The sequence below is a fragment of the Struthio camelus genome, chromosome 8 (assembly GCF_040807025.1).
Source record: "Struthio camelus isolate bStrCam1 chromosome 8, bStrCam1.hap1, whole genome shotgun sequence".
NCBI lineage: Eukaryota > Metazoa > Chordata > Aves > Struthioniformes > Struthionidae > Struthio > Struthio camelus.
Genome location: NC_090949.1, coordinates 3,533,020 through 3,559,883, shown reverse-complemented (window position 1 = coordinate 3,559,883; position 26,864 = coordinate 3,533,020). Strand labels below are relative to the sequence as shown.

The following is a 26,864-nucleotide window of genomic DNA, read 5'->3' as shown; positions in this document are numbered from 1 at the left end:
CTTCAGCTTAGCTTATACAAAAGCATACTACAGATGTCAGGAAAACATTAGTACCCTACTGAATGTGTGGTTGCTTTCTAAACCTCAAAGAAATATAATGACTTACTAATATTAAGCAGTTGGAAAAGAGCTCTCCTTGGGCATGCCACGGCTCTGTGGCATGTGATTCTCCTTATCTTGGAAAAATTGAGGTCCCACAGTGATGAGAGAGGACTGGAAGTCAGGCTTTCTGATTGCAACTTTATTTCAATTTAGAGCATCACTACTTTTTGAAACGGCGTTATAGAGGAGAGTGTCTTTCCTCCTGGTTTTGTTGTCTTCCACTGTGCAAGATGTCAAGGTTTACTCTCGGTCTCTGTGTTTTTAATGATGTGATTGTGCACCAACATTATCTGGAAGCAGACCGGTAGGAAGGTCTGGTCTGTAGCAGCTTTGGCAGTCGTAGTCCTTGCTCTTTTCGTTGATTTAGAAATGTCACCTGTGAGGCTCCAGCACTGCTGCTGATTCTGCAGCCGTAGGCTTGCTCAGCTGGTGCTTTGTGTGAGACCAGAGCACCTGGGTGCAAGCACAGAAAAGTGCGGAACTGGAGGAGCTTCAAGTATCTATTGTAATTGCTCTCCTCAGATCCTCTAGCCGAAAGACTAGATGAGAATACCAGCTTTCATTTTCATTCTAGTGGCTAATTATCAGGTGTTGTAGAATCATTGTAGAGCTGAAGAGAGTGATATCCTCATCACATGCAGAAATGCTGGCTAGTAAACTTAGGCTAAACTCCAGCAGTCTCTTCATGCTGGATGCCTCCTGGTCAAAGTGTAACGTTTGAAGAACTGTGTAGAGAAACTGGTATTTCTTCTGCCTGTACTGTGCGTGGATTTGGAAAAGTAAATCCATCCTGTACTGCTAGTTGCCCCGTTCTGTAAAAACTCTGAAGCCCTTTGGCTAGGTAATCAAAAAAGCCTTCTTACTCGGGCAAAAGTCCCAGGAGGGGTTTCGAGGTGGAACAAATAAGCAACAATAATTTGCCTAAAATTCAAATGAAATAGTCAGAGAGAGGTAATTAGGTGTTGTTCATCCCGTTATCTTCACCGGTGTAAACAAAGTTAAGCCAATAATAAACTCGGTCCCTTATTTCTCTCTGGTATGCTGCCTGCAACAAAAGAAGGCGCTCTGTTTACATAGAGAGCGATGGTAAAATTAAATCTGTCAAACTCTCTCTGTCTCTCTCTGCAGGGAACTCCTCGAGTTCGAATCCTATCCAATGGGCGATACCTGCAGATCAATAACGCTGACCTCAGTGATACAGCAAGCTACACCTGTGTGGCAAGGAATATTGCAGGACAGATGACCAGAGAGTTCATACTGACAGTACACGGTAAAATCATGGATGTGTTCTTGAGTATGTTAATCTTGGCGTGCAGTCCAAGTGGCAAGAAGGTGTTTACTAGTCCCTTCGTAGCCAAGTGTGGGCCACTTAGGCTATGTTTAAGCTGTAGGACCAGGTGTATTTCCTCATGCGTTCCACCATTCCCGTCCACAGCTGACCCCCACACCGGAGGACCTGTTGGGGACTCGCAGTGGCTCCCTCTCTGGCTGTCTGTGCTCCCTTCTAAGGGAGGACACTGTGCATCCAGGCTTCATCCTCATTTGGAGTCAGGAATGAACACCCAGATCCAGGACTGGGAAATGCTCTTGGACACATAGCGACAAATTCGTAGAGCATTTGGCTGGCGTCTTAGGAGATCTGGGTTCATCCTGGCTTGGCTGCCAGGTTTGCAAGTTACTTGAAAGCTGTGGCTCGGTCTCTGCACCTATAAGCAGGAGACAGTAGGAACATAGGGGCCCGGAGGGTCTTATGTGTCTTGATAGCTGTGCTATACTATCGTAGGCATTTTTGGACTTCCGAAATTTCATTTCAAACTTATTTCTGATGAGAAACTGTTCTATTATGACATTATGATGATGATGGTGAGAAACTTTCTTCCTATTTCTATGCTGCTCGCAACCCAGGCACGTGTACTTGGTTCACCCCTTCTCCCCCGTGACTGTCCTTTCACTTAAAAAATTATTTTTCCTCCTTAATTTAATTGGAGAACAAGGGTATCAGCTCAGATCCTTGTTTTGCTGAACTAAATACGCCAACATTTTCTGCTGTTTCAGCTATGTGATAATCTTTGCAATAAGTTGCAAAGGGCATCTTTATAGTGACCTCAGACAAACTTTGTTTTTCGTTCCCTACTGCATCATGGCAAATATTGTGTACTACGCAAAATGGTAAGGAACTTGTTTGTGTGTGATGCCAATATTGTTGCAATCATCCCCATACCTGTTATTGTGACTGTTTTTGTGTGTCTGGTTTCAATCAGTGCAGCATAAAGTTTTGTTCATGTATCATCTGGGATTTTACCTTTACAGTTGCTCCTACAATCCGAAGTAGTCCTCAGACAACTGTTGTGCATATAAATGCTTCTGCTCTGCTGGAGTGTGTTGCAGAAGGAGTCCCAACCCCAAGAGTTACATGGAGGAAGGATGGAGCTATTTTTTCCGGAAACAACAGCAGGTATTGTCCAATAGTCAGAATAAATATTCTTCAGTGCTTTTTAAGAACGTATTAATTAAAGAAAGTTTAGTCGATCATCTTGGATTTGCAAATTAGTTTTATTTTCACAGATCAGACCTAATGTTTGTACTACACTCTCAAATGGGCCCAAACGTAGAACATGCTGTGGTAGAAACTGTAGTTTAAAGAAGTTATTTTACAGAAAAGTAGCAGTGCCAAAAGTTTCTCCCTTTTATTGTTAAAAAACCAAAAAAACCTCCTTTGACAACCTAAATGTAATGATTCCTCTTCTGATACTGAAGATTTTCAACAGTGAAAGATCTTTGCATTTCGAAAGTGAAGGATCTTTACGTTTTTTGAAATGTATGGAGCTTTGGGATGAAACTAAGCAATTTCTTGCACATCAAAAGGTACTTGAGTTTACCTTGTGAAAAAGGAAGAGAGTCACTGTAAGTGTAATACAATCAAATGGGAAAACCGTATGGGGCCAAGTTACGACGCCCCGTGTTTACGTCATTCCTTGTGCGCTCTGAGTCATCTGTTTCTTCCACGCTATCACAGTAGTCTGTGATTCTCTTTATTGGGGAGGGAGGAAAAATCCATGGCTTTGTTTCAGATATTCAATATTAGAGGATGGATCTCTACACATCCACTCAGCGCTTGTGACTGACACAGGAAGATATATGTGTATGGCAACCAATACAGCTGGCACTGAACGCAAGCGAATTGATCTGCAGGTCCTTGGTAAATATTTTAGTTTTAGCATGTCCAAGTAAGTCTAAAGTGTAATTCAGTTATATAATTTTTCTCATTTGGACGGTATCATGAAAGCTGATCTTATTTATGAGGAGTCTGGACCACAGAAAGGAGTTCTCTCAAGTTGACAAAGCTCTCCGGACTGACCAGAGTCTTAAGTTTCTTATCAAGACAACCCTTTATGGAGCAGGCGATCAGATAAATTCGGTGCTTAAATTCTAGCTGATTCCTGTTGGTCACATTGCTCAAAATCAGTTTTAAGCTTAGCCCCTTTTCCATTGTTGTTTAATTAAAAAAAAAAAAAAAAAAAAAGAGAGACATTTACAGTCTTAGGCATACAAGCCACATGTTCATGGAAAGCAAATATTTTTTCCTTGTTATCTGTTGTGTGTGTGACAGCTGGATTAAAAGTATTGGCACGTTCCATGCTACATGTTCAGTAAGTTTGTTCACGTCACGTTACTCTTTATTTATAAAAGTCAAGTGAATGTTTCCAAACAGTTCAGCTCTGTGTGTATAGATATGAGGTACGGTGTATATAGATCTGAGGTGTTTGTGTGCATGTGTTTATAATCATTCTGAATAATTAGACTTTGTTTGCCCTCTAGTTCCTCCAACTATTGCTCCTGGACATACTAATATTACAGTTACTGTAAATGTGCAGACCACTTTGCCTTGTGAAACCACTGGAATTCCCAGACCAGCGATTAGCTGGACAAAGAATGGGCATCTGCTTCATGTTGACCAGAACCAGAGTATGTACAGGTGAGAGATGTTCTCTTTTCATCGTGGGTTTACAGTTTTCAGGGATTAATTGTGGCACTTCAGAAATCTAGCCATATTTAATCTAATCTCGTATGGCGATAAATTCAGTGATTGGATTACCTGAGGAGAAGAGAAGTATTCCAATGGCTCTGCTTTCTTCTCTTTTCTTCGTTCAGACTTCTGTCTTCAGGTTCCTTAGTAATCATTTCTCCCACTGTGGATGACACTGCTGTCTATGAGTGCTCTGTATCAAATGACGCAGGAGAAGATCAAAGAGCAGTTGAGCTCACTGTTCAAGGTAGAGGGGACATTGCTTTTACATGTGTATAACCCATAATTTCTTTGAGGCATTTCCGTGTTGAGAGAGATTTTTTTAATGATGCTTTTATGATACCAATACCCTTAAGTCTCTGCTCTTCCCCAGTCAGATAGCAAGTTATTTCTAAGAATGTGTAAAATGAAAGTTGGCAAGCAACTTCACCTCTAATCTTCTTTCTTTAGTGCCCCCGTCCATAGCAGATGAAGCCACAGATCTTTTGGTAACAAAACTTTCTCCGGTGGTAATTTCCTGCACGGCTTCAGGGATTCCTGTTCCCTCAGTTCATTGGGCCAAAAACGGCATGAAGTTGCTTCCCAGAGGAGATGGCTACAGAATTCTCTCTTCAGGTACTGTGCGTGATTGGAGCTTAGCCACGGAAGATCAGTGAAAGAAGGTCGTTGTGCATATCTAGAATTAAAAAAAATAAATATAAGTGCCCCAAGAACCACCTCTCACATTTTTTAGAAGAAATGTATAGTCCTTTTAAGAGGTATGTTATAGGAGAGTTTTTCTTTGAAAAGAGGATACTGCTATAGGTTGTAATGAACTCTCTGTCTACTGTAGGTGCTGTTGAAATACCTGCCGCTCAGTTAGCCCATGCGGGACGGTACACCTGTGTAGCCCGGAACGCAGCTGGTTCTGCCCACAGACATGTTACCCTTCATGTTCAGGGTAAGATGGGAAGCCGACTGGAAAATACAGCCTGCCAGTAGGCCTTGCCCATTTAGCACAGGCATATGCTGCAGCGTTGTCCTGAGGCCAGACTGGACCATCACGAGTAGTAGCTTGCTCAGGTGAATTGTCTTGTGGATGCACTGGTTATTCACAAAGCCAGTCACTACTCTGCATTATTACAACTCTGATGTGTTGGATACAGCCGTCCAGTAAATGCTGTCCTATTTTTTTTCTTAAGGTTTTTCTTTGCTTTCTTTTCATTAAGTTAAGTTTGTATCTGTGATGGCAAACTACATGAAGTATGGACAGCCATATTCTGTACCCGTACCTGCACTGAGCATGTTTGTTACGTGTGAGAGCAATCCCACTGAGTTCTTCGTAAGGCCAGCAGAATCCAGCTCTTGCTAGTTTAACCTTCTCGCACTCTCAGGTTACGCAATTTTAGTATCTTCTCTTTTATTTTCTAGCCGCCAACAGTTGCCTTTTGCTTTTGATTTTGTTTCACAGAGCCTCCAGCTATTCAAACTCAGCCAGGGGTACTGGATGTCATTGTGAACAATCCCGTTCTATTGCCGTGTGAAGCAACAGGTACCCCTCGACCTGTAATAACATGGCAAAAGGAGGGCATCAATATTATCACAGCAGGTATCCTTCTAAAGCCTATAATTCCAGTCTACTTTGCTGTATCACAAAAACTTATTTTTTCTTCCCATAATATTCGAGTTAAATATAAGGAACCCATGTGTGTATAGCTACCTACCTACATACATGTATTTATGCTTATAAAGTTTTCTACTTTGCTTATGCTCGTTTTAGGCAACGGTTATATGGTTCTTCCCAGTGGCAGTTTACAGATTGCAAGATCAACTGTTGAAGATGCTGGCACTTACATGTGCGTTGCTCAAAATCCAGCTGGCACAGCTCTGGGGAAGATCAAACTGAAAGTTCAAGGTAAGTCATCACTTAAACTCTTGTTTAGACAAGGGAATTTGTGCGCACTTTCTGTTGGTCAAAGCCCGATTTTGAGCAACAGAAATGGACCTAATGCTTTCGCAGCTGACGTCACGCTGAATAGAGCCCAGGAGGTGTAGTCGCTTCAGTAGTCTGTCCACTTTAGAAGTGGAATGTGCTTTTAGGATTATTTTCATTGACAACTGAAGTGTTACATGCTTCTTAAAGCATACAATTCTTTTTCTAAATTTTCTTATTTCTTTTCCAGTTCCTCCTGTTATCAAGTCCCACCTCAAGGAGCATGTTGTTCCTGTTGATCGTTCTGCGACTTTGCAGTGTGAGGCTGAAGGCTACCCTGGGCCAGAGATCAGCTGGCACAAAGATGGACAGCAAATAACAGAGTCCGTTAGAAGAAGAATTCTTAGCACTGGCGCCCTGCAGATTGCATTGGTACAGCCTGGCGACACTGGCCGTTACACATGCATAGCGGCAAACCTGGCAGGCTCAAGCAGTTCTAGCACGGAGCTCATTGTGCACAGTAAGTGGAACTGTAAAGAAGCGATATACATTAAGCCTTTAGCACGACGTGAAACCACAGAGGATTGGAAGATAGGACTTAAGGGAGAAATTCAGGAAAACTCTGCTACTTAGGGTGTGATACTTATAATGGGATTAAGAGGCATGTGGTTCATAATACCAGCCAATTGCTTGGATTTAGGAATACCATTACTTTTTTTTTCTTTTTTTTTTTTTAGTTCAGTTTCCGCTTTCTCATTTCACACCTTTCTCTGGCACAGTTAATGCTGGTCACTGCTGGATGCAAGAAACAATGCAGAAGATTCAAGCCGCGGTTTCTCTGTTTCAGTATAGTACATTTTTACATTAGTGCCTGGTTAATACACAGAGAGTTTATGTATATAAATAAATAAATAACTATATATATATATATATATATATATACACACACACACACACACACACACATTTTTTTTTAACCTTCTCACAGTTCCACCCAGGATCCGCAGTACAGAGGCGCAGTATACAGTCACGGAGGATTCCCAGGCTGTTCTGTCTTGTGTGGCTGATGGGATTCCAGCACCGACAATAAACTGGAAGAAGGACAATGCTCTGTTAGCAGATATAGCAGGAAAATACAGGGCTGTGCCAGGTGGAGACCTCGTTTTGGACAACGTTGTTGTAAGTTGCCTGTGTTTAAACCATGACTAGACTGGTTTGGAAGGAATAAGAAAAAACTTTATTCCTCTATATTTTCACCCATTTCTGGGTTAGTCTTTTTTGTTTTATTTTGTTTTATGTACATGTTTATATATGTATCATTTTCCACTGAGGAGTAAAATATCTGAGAAAAATTGATACTTTCTCCAGAAGGGTGAAAAAAGCGTAGGTCATCTTTCAAATTGAGAGGAATCAAAAGAGTTCAGGTAAACGTTTCTACTGAGTGCTAGTTTCAAACCTTTTGAGAGACCCATGTCATTACAAGAGGTGATGTTGTGTAAGAGTATTTCACTGTTGAAACTTCCCCCAAATTTTTTCCTTTCAGCCTGAAGATTCCGGTCATTACACTTGTATTGCTAGCAACGCTGCTGGAGAAGACGCACACACGGTCACCCTGATGGTTCACGTACTCCCAGCTTTTACTGAACTGCCTGGAGATATAGCTTTGACTAAAGGAGAACAGCTCAAATTAACTTGCAAAGCAACTGGGATACCCGTACCCAAAATAACATGGACCTTTAACAATAACATCATTCCAGGTAGGTAACACTGGATCCTATTGGTTGTTCAGCTCTAGACTTTCTGCCCACACAACACTGCCGTTAGTTTGAGGGTAAGGGAAGAGTAATCAGAGAGATAATAAACTTGCTAGGCAGTGATTGTTTCAGGAACAAGTATGTTTTCAGCCTTATGCGGTCGTGAATTTAAATCGTTAGAAACCCTATAACTGTAACTAGAGACACTTTCACTTGTAAAGAAGATAATTAAGAAACTGTTCCTTCTCTGTAGACCCCGGTGTAACACATTAAAAACATACTGTATCTGATGGTTATTTTTGAGCATCCAGCAACCCAAGGTATTTTTCTCAAACATGAATAAAATTTCAGCGGTTTGTAGAGCACAGATGCACAAAGCTTGAAATTAAGGGGCAAACGTAAGTGAATACGTGCATACAGGCAAGGAAAGGCTGAAAATGTCGTAGACCGCAGCCGTCTCAGAAATGAAATGCGTAGTGCCATTGAGCCATGCTGCTGAACAGCACTGTCATTTAAACGGTCCTGCAAAATAGCAGTCCTTGAGATGCGTATTTTTAAAACCCTTGAAGGTAGTGCTTTAATATTTGTTCTCTCTTCAGCGCGATATGATGACATAAATGGACACAGTGAACTTGTTATCGAAAGAGTATCTAAAGATGATTCTGGTACCTACGTATGCACGGCAGAAAACACAGTTGGCTCAATCAAAGCTATTGGATTTGTGTATGTCAAAGGTATGTATAAACAACAGCAGTTGTGAGAACAATCAGTGAGTTTCATGCAGCCTTCTTTTCATAGTATTTGACACCTTGTCTCTAGCGAACTGGAAAAAAAAAAAAAAGAAACAGGCTGAAGTTCACACTTCAAAAAGTCTTAAAATCAGAGATAACTCATTCCTACCAACAGTTTCGTTAAGGGCATTTTTCTTTGGCTCTGCTCTTTGCTTGCCATCCCTTGCTTTTTCAGAGCCTCCGGTCTTCAAAGGGGATTACCATTCTAGCCGAATTGAGCCTCTGGGTGGCAATGCTATGTTGAACTGTGAAGTCAGAGGAGATCCACCTCCAACCATCCAGTGGAGCAGAAAAGGAGCTGGTGTTCAGATTAGCAACAGGATCCGGCAGCTTAACAATGGTTCTCTTGCTATCTACGGCACTGTAGTGAGTCACTTATCTGCTACAGTGAATTTGTGCACTGCACTTAATTAATAAATTCCACATCATATAGTTATGAAAGAGTAAGGCTTTGCAGTTAAGCCACTTTGGCTTTTTAGCTTTAACAAATACTGTTTTAAGCCAGACTACAATACTCTGCTCAAACTGTTGTGACAAGAAACCCAAAGGACTGTGATTCCTTTTGATTGTCAGAAAGACTGAATTTACATACTGGTCTTTGGTGTGTGAAATCCTGGTCGTGCCCAGCTAAATGGGAATTTTTACCTTTGACCTTAAAAGACTCTGGGTTCTACTCACTCAGGTCGATTAAAAAGCAATTGGATTCTCCTAGTACAAACCTTCTGGTATCCAAATTCTTGCTAGGAGTGATAAGACCTTTCCCCCGACCCCCAAATCTCAGTCCTGTATTTTGAAATGAGGTTAAAAACAGTAGCTCCCGCAAGTTTATTTAAATAGATATTTTTGATCCTCAGAATTAAGGAATTGAGGGAAACAATAAATGGAATAATAACAGCAAAAATAATTCACAGTATCAGCTTAATATTAATAGAAATAAAAATTTGGGATACTTCAGAATCTACCGGTGTGCCTCTTGAGATCCAGTGCATGCCATGTTGTAAAGTGGAAAATTCACTTTTATGAGATCCACTGAAAACCAAGACCCTCATTACTTATGTGTTGACAAGTTCTATGGCTATTTGCTTATTGTTCCTTAGAATGAAGACGCTGGTGACTACAAGTGCGTGGCTACCAATGATGCTGGCGTGGTGGAACGCAGTCTGACGCTAACACTTCAGAGTAAGACTCAAAGTGCTAAGTTTAATGCCACTAGATTGGAACGATAACCTGCATTTGGAGCAATAATCTGCATTTGGATATGTGTGTGCAGCTCCCATTGAAGTTTGGGGGGGAAGACAGTCAGTGGAGGTTGGGCTCCTCACTGCACGTTAGGTAAGATTCATCTCATCTGACTTTGTCATTAATAGTTAAGGGTCTAGGGTCAGCTAGTGATTGAGGTCGAAGAGGAGAAGCAGGTAGCGGTGATTCAGCCCATTCATCTTAGAAACCAGCTTAGAATGGGGTCAATCACCTTCTGAAAGGGCTCGTTTCTCTCAGTTGACTAGAGAGGAAGTCTGCACAGCTAGGCTAAACTAGACTCTTAACTTTTAAATTAATAAAGTTAGGTGAGATCAATCTCAGCCTTCACTGACAGTATGGCATTTTTTTCAAATTTAGAGTTTGAAATTCTAATTTAGAATTACTTTTTCACTGGTGGTAGAATTTCTAAACATCCCTTTTCTGTTATAGCCTCAAGCAGTACGAAATTTGTTACTTTTGTCTCCGTTGCCTCGGGAGATGATAATAGCGTCTTCATGCAGGTTCTGTGAAAAGCAATACATGTTTTAGCGCTATGGGAAGACTGTGCGCTCATAGAGTCAGGCCTCAATCCCACCTTTGGTCTTCAGGTTACTCTCACGTTAAAAATAGTCCATCATTGTCATATTAGCTTGCACGTATCCTACCTTTTGACAATAGAATATTTGATCTCAGAAAAATCTCTAACCTGTATTCCTCTGAAGAGCAACAATAATATTTTACTCCAAATTAACTGACTAAGATTTTTTGCCTTCTTTCAGACCAGACCTTTATTTAATATTCATTACAGTGAAAATACATGCTAATCTGCTGCTGTAGCAAGTTCTTGACAAGTCTGGTGGGTCTAAAACATTTCCCCCCCCGCCCCAACTCCACCTTTTTTTTTTTTTTCCAGGTCCTCCAGTCATTACTATTGAACCTGTAGAGACCGTTATTGAAGCTGGTGCCACAGCAATGCTGAACTGCCAGGCAAACGGAGAACCTCCACCGACCATTGAGTGGTCCCGCCAAGGTCATCCAGTCGTGAGCAGTGAGAGAGTGACTGCCCTGTCTAATGGCTCCTTGCGTATTGTTGCAGCACAGAAGGAAGATACGTCTGAGTACGAGTGTGTAGCGAGGAACCTAATGGGATCTGTTCTTGTTAGAGCACCGCTGACTGTCCAGGGTAGGTGCACGGTATATAGGATAGTGACTAGCAAGCTGGTAGATTCTGGCATTGGTTCAGAATAAATATGGGCAAGATTTTGACTTATTCCTTCCATGTGCACGTTAGGTGTGTGCTAAACCTAGTTTGAGATGTCAGTGGGGTTCTGCTTCATGTAATTCCGTTCCTTCTGTAATGCTGTTATGCTCATCCAGCTGTATGAGATATAAGAGTGTGAAGGAATGAGAGATAAAAACAATAGTGAGAGGGTCTTGAAATAGATCCCATCCTCGAACAGATATCATAATTTAATTGTACCTCTGATCTAAAGGAGAGCATTTAGGAGCATAAGCGATAGCTATTTCAGAGCAGCTGAAGTATTCTGTGAACGGTGGTAAGCTATTTCTGCGGTAATGAAGAACTGAAGGGAGTTGGATTTCCAGGTATGGCTTTTGAAGTGTAGTTTTCACTTTGCTGTGTCAGTCTAAGAGTTAAAACCACAAGTCCATGCTACAAACAAAGCATCGTTTTTGCCACTGCAGTGCACGGTGGATTTTCCGACTGGTCTGAATGGCGACCTTGCAGTGTAACTTGTGGTCAGGGTGTGCAGGAGCGGATCCGTCAGTGTAACAACCCTCTCCCGGCAAATGGAGGGAGGCATTGCGAGGGGCCCGATACAGATGTACGCAGCTGCCACAGCAAGCCTTGTCCAGGTATATCTTTAATGAGTTGATGTTATTCACTTGCCTTAAGTGCCCTAGCAATGGACCATGTGACCACAGATCTGCATGACAGAGTGATTTACGGTGTGGAATTCATCTTGACTTTTGGGGAAGGAGCAAGCTTTGGTAAACACTTTACAAATGTATTTTAATTAGAACTGTGGGGTTTTGTATTACTTAGTGGATGGCAACTGGTCGGAGTGGGGTCTTTGGGAAGAGTGCTCTAAGAGCTGTGGACAAGGTAACAGGACCAGAACCAGAACCTGCAGTAACCCACCAGCTCAACGCGGCGGGAAACCGTGCGATGGCAGTGCTGTGGATTCAGTCATGTGTAATATTAGACCTTGCCCAGGTAAGAGAAGATTGATTTAGAATCAGTTGCATAAGCTACTTTTCATATAGATTTCTTCTTTTTTTTTTTTTTTTTCTCGAAGCCTGTATTCTCTCAGCTTTTTCCATATTATTAGATTATAAGACATTACACTCTCCAATTTTATCTGTGCTTAAATTACCTATAATACACTGAATGGCTCAAGTTCCTGGAAACAGGAGTCACAAAAGTAAACGCAAGGAGTATTTTCAGGTTGTCGTCTTTTTCCCCCATGAAAACGTTAATTTTATATTTCAGTGTTTTTCAAAGTGTTTATTAGCATGTGCTCACAGAGTAAAACTCACTTCTCTAGATCCGTTCTTCAAAGCCAATTAAAATGAAAAAAGAATACATGAGTAGTGCAAAACATGATGCTTAAGACATTGTCAGTATTTTTCTTCCTCTGTCCTTTAAACTTTCAGGAGTGAATTTCTCCTCACTAGCTCTATGTTAAGGTTTCCTTCCTGTGTTGGTACTCCTTGCTGTGTTTGTCAGGGTGTAGTTTATTCACAGCCCTTCGTTGATGGCCTGTTTCCTTCTATACATTTTTTACTGTGCTGATTTTTTCCCTTTCTCCCTGACTTGGATACCGCCAGGATGCCATTTTCTCTAGATCTTGGCCACAAAATCCGTTCTGACACCTCCAGTGTGTGGCTACCAGCCACTGAAGCTGGTGGTGCAGCTTTTAGCTAGCATGCCCCTTTCCCTGCTGAGACCGTCAGCCTAGTAGAAGAGAATCAGATTCAGGTAACTTACGAAAACACCAGGTCTGATCAAGCCCTTCAGTTCTGTTGTTCTGTTTGCAGTCAGGTGAAGTGATGTGTTTGAGGAAACAAAAAAGGAAGAACTAATCTCTCTTTGGAAACTGTTGATGGCTTCAGCTGTTCTTCGTGGAGAAGGTTTTTCAAAGCCTTATTCAGAATACTTAATTCATTGATTTTAGAGAAAGTGGGGTGTTTTTTTTCCCTTAGGTTGTGGCGCTGTAATTACAAGTTAAAGCAGCTGTATATTTGTATATACTGTATAGTTTAAACAGATTGATAGCTCTGCTCCCTTTGCAGTTGACGGTGAGTGGAGTTCTTGGCTGCCCTGGGGTCCTTGCAGTGAGACTTGTGGGAAAGGTACTCAAACCCGGCTGAGGCTCTGCAGTAACCCTCCTCCTTCGAACGATGGATCACCTTGTGAGGGGTCTGATACACAGATGCAGGTTTGCAACAAGAGGCGCTGCCCAGGTAGGACACAGAGAACGACGACAAACTTGGCACTTCCTTTCCGAATTCTGCTTGCTCTCTAGCTAAAGCTGAAATCCCTGTTATCTGTAATCCCTGATAAAAATTCCAGTCAAACCTGTTATTCTCACTGGCCCGCTATTTTTAGCGTCTGTCTGTAGACCTAACGAATGGGATTTCTTCTGCTACCCTTGTGTCCCTTCCTTTTGCCTGCCACTGTGCAAAAGCGGCATTGTAAATCCATGGCAGTTAAATTATAGATAGCCTAAGCATTTCTTCTTGGATTTCCCTACTTTCGGGGGGATTTTTTGGTCCTTTTCTTCCACATTTCAGTGAGTACATCATTTATTGACCAGGAAAGGTTACGTTTTTGAAATATGACCTCTGTATTTGCCTCAGGGAAATTTCACAAAGTGGACTATGCAGCAGTTCAAACTGGATCCTTCTGGCTTCGTTCCAACTGCATACGTTTTGGCTGTGACGGATCCTAAGCCAGGTCCTCACTGTATCTATCAACTGATGGAAACTGAAATTGTAGAGGTGGAGCAACTGAGGACCTGATGTCACATATATCTGGCTAGAGGGTCTGCTGGCTGAGGAGGGTCCTGCTCGCAACCTGTTTGCTGCTAATCGGCCTCTTCTCGGCTCCCAATTCAAGCGCTCACATGTAACAGTTTCTGTCACTGTGACTTGGGAGAGCAAAGACCCTGCTATCCAACTGCTTAAGCCTAAAATAATTCAGAAAGAACTCACACCAGCAGCTGAGCCAGTGAATCAAAGGGAACAGTAAACATGCTTAGGAAGGAAGAGGGAAGAAGGTGGTGGCAATGGTTACCCCCTCAGACAGTACAGCTGTAACCAAAGGAGGATGCATGGATAAGGACCAGGTTTTTTGGATGGCATTAGTACTGGTCATCTTCCCAGTGTGGTAATTTCAGGGACTACTTTGCGTGTGGTTTCACTTGCTTACGGATAAAATTCTGAGTGACTGAGCATGGGAACTGGCCGTGAGTCTAGTTAGGCGCACAGGTTATTTAAATGACAGGCCGTGCTTTTCTCCAGCTTCCATTCCTGCAAATCCTTGTGCGTTTGAGATGTCCGACAGATAAGGAGTCAAAAACATCCTACAGTAAGCTTTGTCCTGATGTAGCACTGATTCATGCCTTTCTAACCAGTGGACGGGAAGTGGGCCACGTGGACCAGCTGGAGCACCTGCACCGTGTCCTGCGGAGGAGGCAGCAGGCAGAGAACGCGCCGCTGCTCAGACCCAGCCCCGCAATTTGGGGGCCACAAATGCGAAGGAAACGACATACAAATTGATTTTTGCAACAGTGATCCTTGTCCTAGTAAGTGCTTTGGGCTAGGCTGCTTCTCCGCTTAGCGGGTTTAAACGCGTGCATAGGAGGAAGGAAGGCTTTCCGCAGATCCCAAACGCGTTTGTACCCTCGTTCAGTGTGTGCGCAAAAGTTAGGGGATTTAAACGCAGCAAGTGGTACTAGATACCTGACAAGAGTGAAAGCATCTCTTCGTCAGTCAGCGTGACTGGGACGTTTTAAGCATCAGCTGGTAGGAGGACAGACCAGTAGCAGCTGGTGCGTAAGCTGCTGCCGGACTGGCAGAGGCTGTGTCCCTCTGTAAAGTTACAGCGGTCCTGTCACAGACTGCCGTAAATCTGATTTCTTTTTACCTCGCAGTACGATCTAGTGAGTCACTTTTATTTTCCTTTATTAGTCAATTAGTGCATTACAACAGTCTGGAGATGGTTAATGTACTCTGCGAAACAGCTGAATGCTGGACAGGATGACTTTCTTAGATCCTTACGTCTCTGATTTTTGCTTTTCGGTTGGATTTGCTATGAGATTACTTTAGGGAAAAAAAGTTAGAATGAAAAGGTGCTGCCCAACGGGGATATTTTCCTAGCTTGACCGTCTGTTTGGAGTATCTGTCAGTAAGAGGAAGGCAAATCAAATCTGACTGTTGGTTTTTTACAGTCCATGGCAACTGGGGCCCGTGGAGTAGTTGGGGAACTTGTAGCCGGACGTGCAACGGCGGTCAGATGAGGCGGTACCGGACCTGTGACAACCCTCGCCCTGCCAGTGGTGGCAGAGCGTGTGCAGGGGCTGATACGCAGATACAGAGATGTGGCACTGAAATATGCCCGGGTGAGTGCTCAGCCTAACGGGGAAAATTAAGTGCAACTTTCCCTAGAGTACTTCAGAGTCTACATTATGTACGTGAGATTTTCGTGTTACGAAAGAGAAATATGAAACATTTCTATATTATTAAGTCCAATTTCAGACAACCTGGTAATCTGCTCACTCTCTTTTTTTTAAATGCCTGTCACCTTACCACGATTTCCCTTTTCGCACGTTTTAGATGTTACCAGAATGAGGTAGAAAAATCCAAAACAGGAAATAACATATGCAAAGCTTTCCTACACCTAGTAATTTTACTTACTTTTTATAGTAAGTACGCTTTACGAGGGTCCCAGTGAACTCTTATAATGTATTCCAGGAGCAGAACATGTGGCAGGGAAAAAATGCTCAACTCACAGGGTTTAAATCAAACCGGGGTCAAAGCAGTTTAGTGATTTATTAACAACATGCGGTGAATGGGCAGTGAGCTTACACATTCAGGATGAGTATCAGCAAAACAACAGATAGACCAGAGTGCCTAGAGACTCATTAAACACCTACAAACGTCTCAATGTTCTCCTCACAGTCATGGATTTTCATGCTTTTATACTCCTTTTCAAGTTGACGCCTCCTTTACTCGAAAATTTCTTGGTTATTCCCTGGATGCTCCCTAATCTGGCTGATGGTTGTCTCGAGCAAACTTCTCACTGTAACTTTCCTCTTAGTGTTAACGAGTTTTGGGCAAACGTTCCCTCAGATTAGGCGTTCTCGCATACTCTATTCACACAGCATAAGCTCGCCTTTCTGTCCTATCATCTGTTGTTGTGCAGGCCATGCTACCCAGAGAAGGCCATGCGGGTTCCTTCCCACATGAAATCCAGGCCAAACGTAGTTGACCTCTTGGGAGTGTTTGGCTAGATAGAACTTGGATTCTTTCTTTGCAAAGATTACGGTTTGTTTTTTTGGACAATTCCATCCATTTTACACCTACGCGATCTCAGATGTTTTCTTTTTAGTAGTAAAGGTACTGCTCAGAGCCCTGAACAGGAATGGTCTCTCTTCAGTGAGACTGTAAGAAAGTATGGCAGGAGATACCGAATACAGACAGCTGTTTTTTTGTGAACTGCTGCGCGATGGGTCTGAGCGCCTGCGGCAATGGCTTTCAGTTTTGCCATCTGTTCGTAGGTAGCGTGATATTCTTACGGGAGAGCCCCAGAGGCAGCCACCCACAGCCAGCCTGTGCTCGTTACCTGTGCGGTGGACCTCTCTCTACCCCTGCCGCCCCTGGGGGCTTGTGCTAATTGTGCAGAGGGGCAGCCTGTGGTTTACCGAGTACAAAACCCTCCTGGCCAGCCCTGAAGGAGTACCTACCTCTTCAGTGTGACGCAGGGGAGAATTTAGTCCAGCTCTTGAAAAGTCCCCAAGCATTATATTGGAAACATTCCCTGGAAGAGCCTCCTAGTTTCCAGGACTAACAGAATTTTAAGTGGTGAATTTCTGAGGGGAGGAGTGCTCAAGCCTACCCATTAAGGTGTTTTTGTCACCCGTTTAGCTGGCTCTTTTGGTTACATCACAAAGGAATGACACTGAAGAAACAGCCTGAAACGCTTCACGCTAAACGTTTCAAGTTGCTTTCTTTGCTTTTTCCTTCTTCAGTGGATGGAAACTGGGGGCAGTGGCAAACATGGAGCCAATGCTCTGCGTCTTGTGGAGGCGGAGAACAGACCCGAATACGCCTGTGCGACAGTCCAGCAGCATCAAATCGTGGACGTCCTTGTCCTGGCGACTCTTCCCAGATATCCAGGTGTAATAGCCAAGCATGTCCTGGTAAGTTAATTTGTGGCCTGCACACAAGGAGGATGAGAACGTGGTAAAAGCCTGCTGCACTCCTCATCTGACTGGTACTCCCCAGTGCCTTGACCAGTTTCCTGACCGAATAATTGCGTTCTTTCAGCTGAAATCACTTTTCACAACTTCAGGTGGATAAATGTGTTGCTGCTGTTGTAACCTGTTAGGAAGCCCTGGAGTACACTGTGGGACAGCTGTTCCTTTCTCAGAGAGAGGGCAGCGTGCTTCGGTGGTGCCTGGGACCACTCCTGTGCTTACCACGCGTATGTCGCAAACCATACAGACACAGGATCCTGTTTTTCTGTTTTGTGTAATTCTTGTAGCTGGTGTAATACATGCAGAAGGACGCGCAGAACTCTGATCTCTTAAAATGCTGGGCACTATTTCCAAGTTTTTTGTCCCCCAAAATATGAGAGGGCAGGGTTTTCACATAGGGGCATTTTTTTCCTTCCTCCCTTCCCTCCCCTGCGCAGGTGGGCCCCCGCGTGCCAGAGGAAGCGTCATTGGGAATATTAACGATATCGAATTCGGAGTTGCTTTCCTGAATGCTACAGTAACAGACAGCCCTGACTCCGAAGCTAGAATAATACAAGCAAAGATTACGAACGTCCCTCGGAGCCTTGGTAGGTTCCTGTTTTTCCCTTGAGCCAGGCTGACTTCTGTGCCGGGTCCGTTTTCACCACTTCGTTTCATTAAGTGTCACTGAAGAAATTGATCTAACCTCTTTGTAGACAGCAAGAGGAAAAGGGAATCTTCAATATTTACTTCTAATATATTAGTATTTATAGAATCATTCCGCTGAATATACCAGTACGTGCTTATCCTGGTTATTATTTTAAGAGTAATGCTAGTTTAAATGTTTTTCTGCATATTGAACTCCCACTGACATGGGTCACACACTGTTAGGGGGGAAGAAAAAAGTGGAATGTTGTGTTGCATTTCTTTCAGGTGCAGCAATGAGAAAGCTCGTTTCCATTCTGAGCCCAGTTTATTGGACAACTGCAAAAGAAATTGGAGAAGCCGTGAATGGGTTTACTCTCACCGATGCAGTCTTCAAAAGAGAAACTCAAGTGGAGTTTGCAACTGGTTAGTTACCGTGATATCCCATCTCTTCTGGTGTCTGATAAGCTTGACAGTGCATTTATTAAAAAAATCACGCATAGCCGTTGCTGAGTTTTGAGTTTTGTGCTTATGCCAGTATTTTCCAGAATAGCTATGCTATTCTGAAGCTTAAAACACAGTTTTCAAAGCTTTAATTAGAAATATGTAATGTTTATATTCTAGGCATGGCATGCCTTATAAAAGTACTAGCATAAAATAACTGGTTAAGGGATCCAAATCAGATGTTGTTGGATTGACCCAAGTCTCTAGTCAGGACGTTTTGTGAATCAATGTGCTCTTAAAATTCATAGGAGAGATTCTGCGAATGACACACATTGCCCGGGGCTTGGATTCAGATGGAGCCTTACTGCTGGATGTTGTCGTGAGTGGCCATGTTCTGCAGCTCCAGTCATTAGCTGATACTCACATAAAGGTAAAGCTGCTTCTAGAGACCGCGCTCTTCCCACGTTTATGCAGACTTCTTCTCTCATCTCTGCTAATACAGTAGACACAAGTTCTGAAAGCTGTTTTGCTTTATTTTGTGTCTGACTTGATTGATAGATGTTAATATTGTCCTTGAAAGCTAGGAGATGTCATTGGGAACGTAGCATTAGGCACTCAAGGTTTTAGATGTTAGAAGGTAGTTTTGAAAAGTGTTTCCTGGGCTAGTTATCACAGGCAGGCACGTCACGTGTTGCCTTTAATAGAGTTATAGATCTTAAAGCTAGTTTGGTTTTCGGACTTTGTAAGGAGAACGCCAGCTCTTCATGCCATAGCACCTTGCAAAAGTTTTTGACTGATACTTGTCGCTGTAAACAAATCATCAGTAATTGTAGTCTGGCAGAGAAACATGCCTGTGCGCTGATAGAGCGGGAAAGACGAGGGGTTTGCCATGTTCTGAGCCAGGTTACATCATAGGGAATTTTATATGTTCTTATCAGGCATGTTGTTAACGATGTGAATGAACTGCTCCTTTGCCAGCCGTAGCGTCCAAATTTTGTCTTGTGGAGATGTCCGTTATGACAAACGGTCCAGTTATACAATTCATCTGAATTATTTTACCGAACTTGCTTTTTCAAAGAATGAAGATTTCGCTACGTCCTTTTTCAGGGATGATTAGAGAGAGGCTGGCTTGCATGGCAATATGGTAGAAGGTTATAATCTCGCTCCTGAATTGCTCTACCTGTTGGCTCTAGGAGATACTCCCTACTGTGTGTAGTAAAAGATGGTTTCTGTCACTGAGCCTGCACTCCTAGCAGAATGATGAAGTTCCAAAATAACTGTTTTTCCTCTCTTCTTGGTATAGTATAAGCCTTAAGTACTTGGGTAAGCCATGAAAGCCATCTGGCTTAATATAATGTGTAGTATCAAAGTTTTGTTTTAGTATCAGGTGCTTGATAATTGCTTTTACTGTGAAAGAAAAAACATTCTTTAAAGTGTTTTTATACAGGCAGTAATTAGTTGGTGGTAAGTAGTATGAACACCCTGCCGTTAACGCCACAGCACAGCAAAGACGTTCAAGGTTCTTGGCATAGCAATATACTGTGATGTGTACCTTCCCCGATATGTATACCTTTTTTTGGTGGCATAATTTCTCTGTATTCCTTGTTTATTTAGCGCACTGTGATCAGAACCTGACCTAGAATGTAAAGAAAATATTGTCCGTACTGCCAGACTGGTTTTTATGAAGAGAAATATAGCAGGTGCTGCTAAGATTCAACAGTTAACGTAGGAACCAGAGTGAAAAAACAATATATATATGGTGTGAAATACAATTTGTTTAGCTGTTAAGAAGGGAAAAATCTTTTTTTCCAGAATACATCTCACACTGTAAAATAGGAAGACCACAGTGTATTGGCTGTATTTAGAGGCTGATGCCTGAATCTTGCTGTTTCAGGATTACACAGAAGACTATATTCAAACCGGTCCTGGGCAACTATATGCCCATTCTACTCGTCTCTTCACTATAGATGGAGTTAGTGTTCCCTATACGTGGAACCATACTATCACCTATGATTACACTAAAGGAAAAATGCCTTTCTTGGTGGAAACGCTCCATGCTTCCTCTATTACAACAGAGTACAACCCTCTAGAAGAAACTGTGACTTTTAAAATCCATGCTTCCATTGCAAAAGGTATTGTTTGAGTCTTTCACCAAAATAAAACAATGGAGAGATAGTATCCTGTTTTCCGAGCAGTCATTACTCAATTTTCAAGGGCTGCTTATGGCCTTGAAAGAGGAAACACCATAAAGGTCAGATAAGTCAGATAACTTTATTGTTTATTGCACATCCTGCGACCTATATGGCTTCGTATAGACCCAGAGAATAATATGTAAAAGCTGTTGCAGTTTGCCCTAACTGTGCACCTGCAGTTCATCACGGTAGCTTCAGACGGTCAACCTTAAACTTATTTCTCGTTTTTCTTGCATGTACCCTTCATTCTCTAAAACGAAATTATTGTCCTTTTTGGGTCAGGGTGAAGTGTGGTTGGTTTATTTTTGCCATAGCTGTTATGAAAAATACAGATTGTGTATTTTCTTCACACACCCAAAATCATATAGAGGTAAGTAAAATGGCAACAAGGCTGCAGAGGTGGAAGAACATGCAAAACTCAGCACTAAAATGTCCTAAGTCGTTTCTCAGACCGTTCTTCTATAGAATTATTTGGCATATGCAGCAAATACAGCTGAGTTGCATCAGGGAGTTGGGGGAGTCTTCTTAATGGGATTTTTTGAAGGCCGGACATCATGAAAGTTGCAGTTAGGCAGGACTGTGTGGACACGTGCTTTTGTACGTTCCGTAAATCCGAGGAGTCCCCACTCAAAGGTGGCTAACTCATAGCTCCCTGGCCTGTTGCACTGCGGCTTGTTGCTCCATTACTAACTGCTGGCTTTTATTAACTTCTTACCCGTGTGATTTGAAGAAATAGAGGAAATATTTTTGTAGGAGGGTTTTCCGTTGCAGAGAAGTCATCATAGGTCAGAGAATGTTCTGTTATCTTTTTGTGTACTATCGAGGGTATTTTTTACACAACGGGACTGAAAACATCATTTCTAGCATAAGATCTTTTCAAACCTGAGTTTTTTCATTTGAAAAAAGTGAAACAGTGAGACTGCCTATCTCAGGCTTTCTCTTCAACAAGCGACACTTCTGTGTCAAGTCAAATGTTTTTCCCCGCTTGCGAGACTATAAGCTCCCCGTGCAATTTGAAAGCCAAACAAGATCGTGCCCATTTTACCTGTCCACGCTGATAAAACAAGGTCAACAGATGAAGTTATGCCTATGGATAAATCTGTGCAAGCCTTCACTGAACTTCCTGCAACAATTAAGAGGTTACTTTTTTCAAAATCTCATTGTTATTGAATCATTTTTCAGGGTACAAATGAATAGTATAATATATGTGATCTTTGAGCAGAGTCTCCTCCCATAGGGTAGTTTTCCGTTACAATTCCTAAGTATGCGCCTGTACTCTCCTGCAGTGAGTTTCCACAGTCTATGACATTATGCTTGGTTTATTTTGGGTTTATTTCCTTCCATCTGTCTGGAGTGAAACTGAAAGGTCTGTTCTTTTTTAATAATGAAAACGTTGTGTAGGAACTTTGCAGGACGTGTTAGGCTGGGATGCAACTCGCAGTCACTCAGAGGGAAAAAAACCTATTTATTTATTTTTTTCTAAACATCAACTAAAAATAGGAAAAGCATGTATTTCTAACTTCTAGTCCCCAAGTAAGAAAAAGGCCCTAAAAATCTGGATTTGAGAAATTCATATGTTAGTGTCCAGCTACAGGGAAGCTTTTATAAGTATCTGGGCTGCAATTCTGAATGGTAGAAGGGTTTCTTAACGTAATAATATGGTCGTGTTTTCATCTACAAGTAACACACGATTCCTTTATCATACAGGAGATCGTAGCAATCAGTGTCCTGCTGGGTTTGGTTTGGACTCAACTGGGCCTTACTGTTCAGGTAAGACGTGACAAATTATATATACATACGTAATCAGATACGCGGCATCTAGATTACCTTTCTTCAGGGCTTTAAAGCGTGCGGTAGAGTTCAGAAGGAGGAAGTTACAATAGAGGAAGGGGTGTGAATCCGAAAGCAAATGAGGATTTGATTTCTGCACGCACCTAGAGCATGCGTAGAAGCGAGGAAGCACGCCGCGTCCTGCGTGGCGGTGGGCGTCGTAGACGCCTGCCCGCTGAGAAACAGACTTTCTCTGCTCGGGAGAAGGAGCTGGAAAGAAGGTTGTGAGCATTTTAGCAGTCTCCTCTAGATTAATGAGTCACCTTTGTTTTAAGGAACAATGATTTGATATACTTTTGTGGACTTAATTCATTGCCACTTGAAAGTTTATAAATTAGTGAAATTAAAAAAGACAGAGCTAAACACTACGCTGCTAAAAAAGAGTTGCAAACCAAAAATGTTGGAAATAAGGTTGCTAAAACAGTTTTCCTCTTGCAAAATGATCAAGTAAACAACATGAGTTCCAAAATTTAAATATGGAAAACTTACAGTAGTCTTTCCAAGGTTAGATTCCAGTCTTATAGTTAGGCTTCCTATGCATCTGTTTTGTTATAACACAGATTTTTCAGATTTCTGGAAAAGATTGTATCAAACGTTCATTAACGCAGGAGTGACCTACTCCTGCAGATGTAACTCGAGCAAAATTCCAGTGAGGCCTTGTGTGTGTAGGTCTGGAAACAGCTCTTAAAAGTAAGATCTTAACCAGACATATAAGATTTCCCGTTTGCGAATTCTGGTCTCTTGAATCTGTAGCACTGTAGATTTAATACAAGTGAAATGCAAAGGCAGTTTTAAGGGATTTTCATTATTATTAATATCTGAAACTTCAGTCCTGGCACGTTTATGCTTTTCTCTCCTGCTCTGCAGACAGGTTCATGCCTTGCTAATTGCTTCACCACTGTATCAGGAAGGGGTTGGCAAGGCGATACTGCTAACCCGATAGCAAAGCGAATGCACTGCTGGCCATTTTCTGTGAAACTGTTTGATAGTTAGTGCTAGTCTTACGCTGTGATATCTGCCAGATATATACTTCTTAGGGTTTTTTTTTTTTTTTTTAAATATGTAGTTTCTTGTAAAGCCTTGTAAAGTCTCACTGGCTTTCCAAACGTTTCCTTGTTCTAGATGAAGACGAATGTGCTGTGCGAAATCCTTGTTCCCATGCCTGCCATAATGCCATAGGAACTTACTACTGCTCCTGTCCACAAGGCTTCAGTATATCTGCAGATGGCAGAACATGTCAGGGTAAGATAATTATGGCTGTGGACAGCTTGGATACAAGTCTCAATGCTATATTCACAAAATTCTCTATTTGCTTAAATGCCTAGGTATATGTTTTGTTAGGTCTGGGCCGTTTTGTCGCTGTAAAAACATAATTTATTGGTGGTATTCTTACTATTTCACTTCTGAATATATTTAAAAGGAAGTACTCATACCTGATCGTGTTTGGGATGCTACTTAACCTGTTTCGTTTTGACATGGTGAGGGTTACAGCTTGCTTTTAATTGCAGACATCGACGAGTGCGCGTTAGGTGGCCATACGTGCCATGCGGGCCAGGACTGTGAAAACACCATTGGCTCATACCGCTGTGTGGTTAGATGTGGGAACGGCTTTCGGAGAACGGCTGATGGATTTAGCTGCCAAGGTATGGCGAGGTCTTTGGGGTTTTTTTGGTGTTAGCTTTTCAACAATGCTTTCTTTTACAGCATTATAAGTAACGTTTTAAAAGATGCATCCAACTAAGGTCTCTAATACTAACCTAGCAAGATGATGTTGTTGTTTTTGAACAGACTATTATGTAACGCTGGACTGAAATCTTACTTTTTGCATCTTTAGAAATAAATGAAAAATCTTACCAGAGATGACCTAAAATTCTTGCTTTGCTCTTCCATGTGCGTTTTCTTTTATGATGGAGTGACCAAAGTACACATTTATGAATATACATCAGTGGTGCAGTAACTAGGGCTCAAAGCAGAGCCCGGAATGCCGAGCAAACCAAAATACTGCTCTGTAAATAAGGACATAGTTGTTCACAGCCGTAGTTAAGGTTTTGTATGGTTCAACAGATGTTAATGAATGCCAAGAGTCCAACTCCTGTCATCAGCGTTGCTTCAATACTATAGGAAGTTTCCACTGTGGTTGTGACCCAGGATACCAGCTAAAGGGCAGAAAATGCATGGGTATGGAATGAATTTTGAATTTTTTATTCCCTCTTCCTAATGGAAATATTTTAATGCTTACTGGTTCCTACATGTAATTTGTTATCTGAAACCTCTATGAATGAAAATCCTACTATGGATTATATCCTTAATATGTATTTTTAAATTTATCTGTAAAGCAGTTTTAAAATCTAAAAGAAGAGGGAATTGGGCAGATGTGCATGATGTCTGTTCAAATTGCATGTACACAGTATAATTACAACTGGATTAGTCTACTCATTAGGAATTGAGCATAAGGATGCAGGTTCACTTCCATTTTTGCTTTCCTTTGATTTGCTTTGTTAAATAAGACATAAATGAATGCAGACAGAACGTATGCAGACCTGATCAGTTCTGCAAAAACACTCGTGGTGGCTACAAGTGCATTGATCTGTGTCCAAATGGAATGACCAAAGCAGAAAATGGAACATGTATTGGTGAGTAGAAGTCTTTGTGTTGTACAGTGATGGTAAACATTAGAGCAACGATCAATATTAAAAAAAAAAAAAAAAACCTTTGTAAAAGTCCATGTCATTAAGTAGTCATTAAGATTTGCACAGCTTAAGACGCTGTCTTTTTTCATTTATGGGACAATACATATTGTTTGACCTTTTTTTGTAACTGGAATTGAAAGGAAAAAAAAACGTATGCCCTACCACTTCTGGTTTTCCATTGCTCTTAAGAAAAAATGGTAACGGTTTTCCCAGCACCTCCTCTGCGTTTGCACCTTAATTCTAGAAATTCTGCATTAACTGGAATATTTTGCCCCTGTGTCAATGCTTTCTAAAGAGTTTTTGTCTCGAGTGTTCTGAATCAAGATTCTGAATCCAGACTGCCATAGATACTACCAAATTTACATTTCTTTTTGATGGGATATGATGAGAAGATGGATTATGTCTCTTTAGAGAGAGTGGCTGATGGAACTGGAAAGCTCATTTCAAAAGTCAGAAACTTAATGGACGTTAAGCAGTTCAGTTCAGTTGCAAGATGTATCTGTGTCTCTGCTCACAGTCTGTTTTACAGAACCGTTAGAGTAGTGCCTAATCTTGCTATCACGTGAGAAAAGTATATGTTCAGTGGCCAACTCTACCCCAAGGGCCGAAAGCACTTGTGATTTAACTGCGTTCATTACACTTTAGGGAGTTTAAAGCTGTAACAACTGTCAAGAAAAATCTGACTAGTTCCTCTTGCCCCGGTTGCTTGCAGACATTGATGAATGCAGGGATGGAACCCATCAGTGCCGATATAACCAGATTTGTGAGAATACGCGAGGCAGTTACCGCTGCGTGTGTCCAAGAGGGTATCGATCCCCGGCCGTTGGAAGACCTTGTGTGGGTAAGCTGTCAAATCGCATTAGTATTGCATATTCTCTGTTGCTGCTTTTGGCTGTGCTTTCCGCTGTAACGTACCCAAAGACGCTATCCCACCTTAAGTCTATGCTACGCAGACAAGCGTGCTTTGAAGGCTGCAAATTACCTGTCTTTAAACAAAGTATCTCATTCAAAACTAATAAGACAAAACTAAACGATTCCACACTGAGATTGGTGTACAACCACACTTTGAAACCAAACTGCATGAGGACTGAGGGGCTTGGAGCACTGATGGAGAAATGCCCTGCATGGCTGGATGCCACTCACCAAGAGAGAGGTTGAATTTAGAGAAATCAGGTCAGATTTGTTAGCTCATTGGAGCATGAAAGGTGGTTGGCTATAAACTAAGACTGAATTGCATGATTCACATGTAAAGCCAGTCAAGCACAGGGAGTGATAGGGATTTCCCTAAAGGAGAACACCCAAAGTGGTGCTTTGCAAGAGGCACAGTACACCCCAAACTCACCTCCGCAGGTGAATGGCACAAACGCACTTATCCACCCACTACAACTGCAAAGGGTGTTCCCGATACAGGCAGAACAGAGGAAGCTGGTTTTGGGTGGATCACTCCGGGCAGGAGGGAAGCCCCAAAGTCACTGGATTATTGACCACATAGCTAGTCCCCTACGCAAAGTCTTAACGTTTCTGTGTTAAAACGTGCAGACCTTTCCCCCACGCACGCAGGCCTGGCTTTTGAAGAGTGCTCTCGTAGCTGCAACGTGGTATGGGAAGAGAGTTTGTGTAATGTATCATGTCAGCATGAGCGTGTAAAACACTTCCTCTGGCATTTCACAGACATGAGGATGGTACTCGTATCGTTTTGATTCATTCCTTATGTGGGATATTTGAAATATAATAGCTGATCCACGCGGAGAAGAATA

At 42.1% G+C, this 26,864-nt stretch overlaps 1 protein-coding gene across 7 annotated transcripts in view; it reads left to right on the top strand.

Annotated features, from left to right (window-relative positions):
* The window catches only part of HMCN1 (hemicentin 1), a 252,628-nt gene that overhangs the window by 216,122 nt on the left and 9,642 nt on the right, over positions 1-26,864 (top strand). For 6 of the 7 annotated variants that reach the window (XM_068953529.1, XM_068953530.1, XM_068953525.1 and 3 more), the window contains 32 exons: positions 1,231-1,372; positions 2,413-2,557; positions 3,174-3,301; positions 3,922-4,078; positions 4,255-4,376; positions 4,580-4,744; positions 4,962-5,069; positions 5,580-5,717; positions 5,889-6,023; positions 6,292-6,561; positions 7,030-7,220; positions 7,585-7,798; positions 8,395-8,529; positions 8,762-8,952; positions 9,684-9,765; positions 10,739-11,008; positions 11,530-11,700; positions 11,891-12,061; positions 13,141-13,311; positions 14,484-14,654; positions 15,300-15,470; positions 17,100-17,270; positions 17,765-17,914; positions 18,240-18,377; positions 18,704-18,825; positions 20,290-20,527; positions 22,295-22,357; positions 23,540-23,659; positions 23,926-24,060; positions 24,482-24,595; positions 24,925-25,050; positions 25,820-25,948. In XM_068953529.1, coding sequence (XP_068809630.1) covers positions 1,231-1,372; positions 2,413-2,557; positions 3,174-3,301; positions 3,922-4,078; positions 4,255-4,376; positions 4,580-4,744; positions 4,962-5,069; positions 5,580-5,717; positions 5,889-6,023; positions 6,292-6,561; positions 7,030-7,220; positions 7,585-7,798; positions 8,395-8,529; positions 8,762-8,952; positions 9,684-9,765; positions 10,739-11,008; positions 11,530-11,700; positions 11,891-12,061; positions 13,141-13,311; positions 14,484-14,654; positions 15,300-15,470; positions 17,100-17,270; positions 17,765-17,914; positions 18,240-18,377; positions 18,704-18,825; positions 20,290-20,527; positions 22,295-22,357; positions 23,540-23,659; positions 23,926-24,060; positions 24,482-24,595; positions 24,925-25,050; positions 25,820-25,948 — 4,954 coding nt within the window. The remainder of the gene's footprint in view (positions 1-1,230; positions 1,373-2,412; positions 2,558-3,173; positions 3,302-3,921; positions 4,079-4,254; positions 4,377-4,579; positions 4,745-4,961; positions 5,070-5,579; positions 5,718-5,888; positions 6,024-6,291; positions 6,562-7,029; positions 7,221-7,584; positions 7,799-8,394; positions 8,530-8,761; positions 8,953-9,683; positions 9,766-10,738; positions 11,009-11,529; positions 11,701-11,890; positions 12,062-13,140; positions 13,312-14,483; positions 14,655-15,299; positions 15,471-17,099; positions 17,271-17,764; positions 17,915-18,239; positions 18,378-18,703; positions 18,826-20,289; positions 20,528-22,294; positions 22,358-23,539; positions 23,660-23,925; positions 24,061-24,481; positions 24,596-24,924; positions 25,051-25,819; positions 25,949-26,864) is intronic. The other variant, XM_068953524.1, reaches the window with a different exon arrangement.